The sequence below is a fragment of the Photinus pyralis genome, unplaced genomic scaffold, assembly GCF_008802855.1.
Source record: "Photinus pyralis isolate 1611_PpyrPB1 unplaced genomic scaffold, Ppyr1.3 Ppyr1.4_LG2, whole genome shotgun sequence".
In the NCBI taxonomy this organism is placed as follows: Eukaryota; Metazoa; Arthropoda; class Insecta; order Coleoptera; family Lampyridae; genus Photinus; species Photinus pyralis.
In genome coordinates, this window is record NW_022170403.1 from 5331540 (window position 1) to 5337539 (window position 6000).

The window sequence follows — 6000 nt, forward strand, 5'->3', positions numbered from 1 at the left end:
TTATCCGTCTTTCCAATAGCGTTTAGAATATCTTCCTTCCTTAATAGTTATTTATGCAATGAGTGTATAAATGAGGCGTTTTATTGGTGAGTGAGATGTTTAGTCCACGAGACAATGGCCCATATGAATAAAAGGGAGCATATGCTTATACTTGCAAAATTCAAAGTAAATATACCCGTAAGTGCTCCTTAAGAAACCAGTATGAAGGGGCACTTACGAGTATTTACTTTGAATTTTGAAAGAATAAGCATTTGCTCCCTTTTATTTGAAAATACCTGCTTTCCTTAACGCCTTGATTTAGTTTTAATTCATTGTAAAATTAGGTAGTAATGAAAAAGTAGTGAGTTGTTTTTCGTTGCCATGAATAGTTAGTTGTAGTCATAGAACAACAAACTTAGAATGGAAACTCTAATGTAATGTAAAAATGACGCGCCATCTCGTGTATGTTCTCAGCAGCTTTTGCGTGAATGGCGCCAAATTTAAATATTAAAATGTAAGCTACGTCCGCATTATACTGCATTTCTCCGGATCTGTAACAATAACATTGGATTTGACTAACTGAAACCTAAAAGGTAAATGAATCCAGCCAGTGAAGTCCAATTTTGTTTGTTAGGGATCCAGATAAATTCAGTTTAATGCCGATGCACCTCAACAGTCAGGGGCTTCAAAGAGTACAGACCACTTTATAAGTAACAACTCCAATTAATCCAATCAAAGAGTTATATTTAATTTAATATGGATATACAAGATACAAGATCAACTTCATGGAACTCTACACTTTATGATGCTCTCAAGATCGTTCTAAAAACAAAATATGTAGCAATTTATTACAATTCAATTAGTGTTACCTGCTAAAGATAATGTGCGAACTGCCACACGCTTTAATTAAACCTCTTCGTGTTCCAGGTTCTAAAGCGCAACCAGAAAAATGACGTTCACAAACCAAAAACTTTTGTGTAAATTTCTTCCACATTATATTCTAAACCAATTCTATAAAAACTTCGGGCTCCATTTTGGGAAACGTCTTCACAATTTGTCACACAACATTTACGTTTTCGATTTGTATATGCATAATTCATTGTAATAATGAATAGTAATTATACTTAAAGCACAATAAGCTGTCAATCAAAATTCAAAATTCAACTGTCATAATGGCGACACGTACTAAAGTCACTAGATTTAGTAACTTTAACAAGCGCGCTAAATATGCGCCATCTATTGAATGTTCTCAAAACTAATTATATTGGTACTCAGTTGTTCCCGTTTACGTTTCCCTTCTTAGTTTTTTGTTCTGGGGTTGTAGTAACACAAAAATCGCTGATTGAATCTGTTTCATTTTGGTTATTACTTTTCCATATTTTTGCTCATTTTGTGTTCATTAAAGTGTTTTCTACTTTCTTTGAGTTTCGCTTCTTAAAAAAACTCCAAAAGACTGTTTCAATATTCAATAAATTTCTTTATTTTGGCCACTGTTGTGCCACTCTAATAGTGAAAATATTCTTTCAGCGTTGTCATTATGAGCAGGATTGCAAAAAAGTGGTAGTTTAGCTTGTTGGCTTAAATTTTGACAGAAAGATTTTTAATTCACCTACTCAGTACCTCAAACCCGGACTACCATTGAAAACCCCCCCGGACGTCCCTTAAACTAGGACAAATCCGGGGAAATCCGGACGGATGGCAACCCTACAAGTGCCTATGTATCAATTTCATTTAAATACTTTTATAAATAAAAAAGTTTGCAATTCGGTTTATTAATGGTCGAGATGCGAAAAGGGCACTGTTAATTTTGAATCCATTCGACTCAACTGCCCATATTGAATTTCATGCTATTCAGTTCATAACTAACGGAGATGTAAAAGCAATCGGACATTTCTAAACAAAGTTATCGTTCACACGGACAGATAGAGGAACAGACAGACAAAGGAACAGTCGGACAGACCAACAGACAGACGACAGACAGCAATACAAAATTATAAACGATCTCTAAGGATCGTTAATAAACAGCAAAAGTGTAAAATTATGGAACATGTAAAAAACGGTTTTTTGGTTTTTTTACAATAACTTTTTTAGCAATAAACGCAGAAAAATTCCTTCCACACTAGCGCATTTTTTTTATTTTTGTGGAAATGTACTAAAAATTGTAGGTAAAAAAATGTTTCATTCAAACAACCATTTTACACTCGCATTTGACTCATTTATCATACCAATTGTAGGTACTTTGCGCTGGAGTATACTTTTGTTAACAAATTATTACGTTTCTTAATTTTTTCATAAAAATCGCTACATGTAACACGGTCATTGAGAGGTGCCGAGGGAAAATATTTCCGCTATTAGGTAGGTATCTGAATCCCGCGACTGCAACGCAGCCCCCGTAATTGCTTGTTGTCTTATACTCTTGTCCCATATTAACACGCTTTTCGGCATTTCACGTCTTTTACAACACTGATAAATGAACTCGGTAACAATCATTATTAAAATTCAAACGCAGAACAACCGGGATCAAATGGCAAACAGGCCGGGACATAGATGTGAATCAGAGACAATCCCGGTCAAACCGGGATGTATGGTAAGTGTCATTTATTTTGAAATAAATAACTTTATTCTATTTTAAATAACTTCGGTAAAAAATAAAAACGATTTTGCAAAAATTTCCTTTTTTTTCAAAATTATTTCAATTTCAAAACTGCATCAAAATACGCAACTTTACCAAATTTACCTACCTATTTCTTACAGTTTCCTAGATCCCCATGGTGGTCCTTAAATTTGAATCGACCTGTATAGTAGAAGGTCTGGAATTGAGTGTAACAAAATTTTATATTTAATATTGTGTAAAAAGCTAATTCCTTTGAAACTCAAATTCTAATTACCGAGACCCTCTCATGTATAATAAATCGAATTTGCGAGTAGGTACAAAAATTCTAAAAACTTAAATCATTGATTATACGTGTATAATCAATGCTTAAATGGACAACTGGATTAAGTATTCCTTTTTACCAAAGTTAAAAATATATAAGAGAACCAGCCACAGAAAGAAACTCCCCCCGAGAATACTCGACACAATGTGAACATTAAACTTACACTGTGCAAGGATAAGCATTAGTAGGTACACAATTGCAAGATGCACATTGTCTGGGTCAGATTTTAAGTGTAAATAATGTACAATAATGCTGGTCATTTATTTTAATAAAAACATTAATTCACAAAAATTAACGTTTTCCTCCAACACGGGGTGCAGATTTTTGTGTAACCTTTGCGGCCTTTGTTTTTTGATGCAGCTTTGGTTTTGGTGGTGCAGTTGCTTTCTTTGCCGCTTTTGTAGACTTCTTTTGTTCTTTTGCAGCTCTACAAAAATATGGTTATAAACTTCCAACTTTCATTTTTAATTTACTCACCGAATAGCCTGTTCACGCTGTGCTTTCCTTACTTCCGGCCTCTGGTTACGTTTAGCCATAATATCATTTAAAGAGGCACCGACAATAGCACGTTGGAATTTTTGTGTCCTACGTGTACGCTTTCTGGTAGCTTCCTCTTCCTGACCTTTCTTATGTTTCCGTCTAAAAGGGAAATTAGCAAATGTGAATCCACTTATACAACAAAAAGAATGTACTACCTGTAAAGTACGGTCCAGGTAACTTTACGAGGATTGCGTTTCATTAAATGTGCGGCTTCACATTTTGAATTTAAGAACGTAAACGACTGAAATAAAAACGGTATTGAACCAAATATAACGTAATTAACTAGTAAGTACCTTTCCGTCTACTTTAACCAATGTTTTTCCATGTCCAGGGTAAATTTTATACCCACTGTATACACACAAACCAATCCTAAAATAAAGAAAGAGAAGTAAGTAAATATACAAAATATAACGAAAAATATAAAAACTATATATTATAATACATCGATGATTGAAAATAAAGAAGATATGTAAAATCTTACTTCATGTTGGATGATGGTATGAACTCCGAAAATCGTAAAGAAAACTTTCACAATTACCAACTGTTGAACTTGAAAATGTAACTAGAAATTTTAGCATTGCTACCAATACTCAATATATTTAAAGTTCGATGACATTGGCTGCATTCATTTTAGCGACGTCAGTATCTATTGTGGGTAAAATTCGGGGTGTGTTGGGTAATTCGCACATGTCTATAGGCGCTTTCTTTCGGTGATCCAAACGCGTTTGGATTGTCACATCACGTTCTTTCGAAATGTGATTTTATGATCATGATTGCTAAAATCGTAAACAAACTGAACATAAAAGTTTTATGATCACGAATTCCTAACCTATAAATGCAAGGATATTTTTGCTCAAATGTTCGATTAGTCAATATTTGTAACTGAAGAGGGGCATAATTGTGCAAGTACTTCCACTTGTATTTATTTTCATAATCCAAAAAAAATACGTAATTCGAATGCAAATGTGTACTACGTAAACTCAACCATACTTTGATTTAAATTCGCGCGTTCTTTCGTAAAACGTGATCCTACGAATCACGATTTTGAAATCATGATTGCTAAGCAGCCGAAAGAAAGCGCCTTATGTGCATTGATCTCAATAAAAAATCGATGAGCAATTCAGCAATGTCGTGTTTCAATAATACGAAAATTACTATCTCGCGCAACGTATTCAGTTCATCCGTTGCGTTGATCCGTTAAACGGATTTATGCGTAATTCACGGTACGGGTACAGTATCGTGGTATAATCAAAGAGTAACCATTGTATAATAGGGTAGATGACAAATTTTTTAAAACCTGTTATAACTGTTCGTACACCTCAACTATAACTTTAAAATATGATATTACAGCAAAATAAACCATATTATTGCAAATTTATGCAATTTGAATTGTAGGTTTTTATTTTAGCGCCAAAACGCTGTTGTGTGTCATGGCAGTGTCTGTGACGTCACAGTCCTGACAGTTATAAACACATAACCCCAGCGTAAATAGTTTAAAAGATTTCGTGATGAATTATAACTACTATAAGTGGTGCCCTACCATGATGGATACATAGACATGTGGCGCAGCTAAGTATCCCAGGCGGGTGATTGCTATGACTCCATGGATAAAGTCTAATCCATGCTACCCGACCCGATTCCAGTAAATCCGGTTCAAAGGATGCTGTATCATTCAAATGCTTCATAGAGTAGAGGAATCCAAAAGGATTCTCGACGATTGCTCATTAAACGTAATATAGAAAACTATATTAACATGAGTAGCACTTTTTTCACGTACGTTTACTCCTGAGGTGTGCGGTAGACGGCATTTTGAACAACTTTCGATTCCGATTCGGTCATTTGCCGATACAGGAGTAGAGTTTCGAATAATCGGACTCGATCATGACTTGTTACACGTGATAAAGGAGACTTTATCGACACTAGTACTCCGGGTTGTGGAAAGCGTTAGGGACTGACCACTCCAGTCCACTTAATAGGGTTTGGACTCTGAGGATGTGTAAAAGTAGCTTAATGGTAGAGCCAAGAGAATAATTTGTGGGTATTATTTTCCGGGGAAATTTTTCATGGTTCTACTGGAGCAGCAATTGAAATCCGAAGGGATATATAAGTGTTAGCTGCATTTCGCAATTATATGAAGACTACTACTACTGCTGGAAGTATATTAAATTAGACACCAAATAAATTGTTTATATCCGTACCCAAAAAAGAAGCCATACGGAAAAAGTGGCTACAACTTGCATGTCGAGACCCAGCGTATTCAATAAAAATAACACTATTTTTGTGAGGACCACTTTGATGTAAGCTTTATTTTGTATTCACAAAAACCCCCATATGGGATGGCAAGTTGGGGTCGGTTTCTTCGTCGAAAACTAAAGAAACTGCATGCAGCTTTGCGTGAACCTTATGTTCCGGGCAAATTTTGACATAGCTGTGCATAAGTTGCAATCACGCTTAAGAGTCTTCTGTACGACTGCACCCAATGTAAATTTCCATAAGAGCGCCCGCCATAAAAACTCAAGTTGTTTTTCCAAAAAAAAATGTACTA

The 6000-nt window shown here is 35.1% G+C and overlaps 1 protein-coding gene across 1 annotated transcript; it reads right to left on the reverse strand.

The window, feature by feature from the left end:
• Nucleotides 1-3155: 3155 nt before the first annotated feature.
• On the reverse strand, nucleotides 3156-4082 carry LOC116163641 (60S ribosomal protein L24). The gene is made up of 5 exons (XM_031477673.1): nucleotides 3937-4082; nucleotides 3749-3824; nucleotides 3611-3696; nucleotides 3393-3554; nucleotides 3156-3342 (listed from the first exon to the last, which is right to left on the reverse strand). The coding sequence occupies exons 1-5, from the start codon at nucleotides 3939-3941 to the stop codon at nucleotides 3207-3209; spliced, it is 465 nt and encodes a 154-aa protein (XP_031333533.1). The 5' UTR covers nucleotides 3942-4082; the 3' UTR covers nucleotides 3156-3206.
• Between the last annotated feature and the right edge of the window lie 1918 nt (nucleotides 4083-6000).

What these genes read in the sequence shown, in the direction of transcription:
- LOC116163641 (XM_031477673.1), bottom strand. An exon ending in ACCTGGACCGTACTTTACAG is followed by an intron (nt 3,555 to 3,610) that starts GTAGTACATTCT and finishes TTTCCCTTTTAG; the next exon opens with ACGGAAACATAAGAAAGGTC. An exon ending in CAGCGTGAACAGGCTATTCG is followed by an intron (nt 3,343 to 3,392) that starts GTGAGTAAATTA and finishes ATATTTTTGTAG; the next exon opens with AGCTGCAAAAGAACAAAAGA.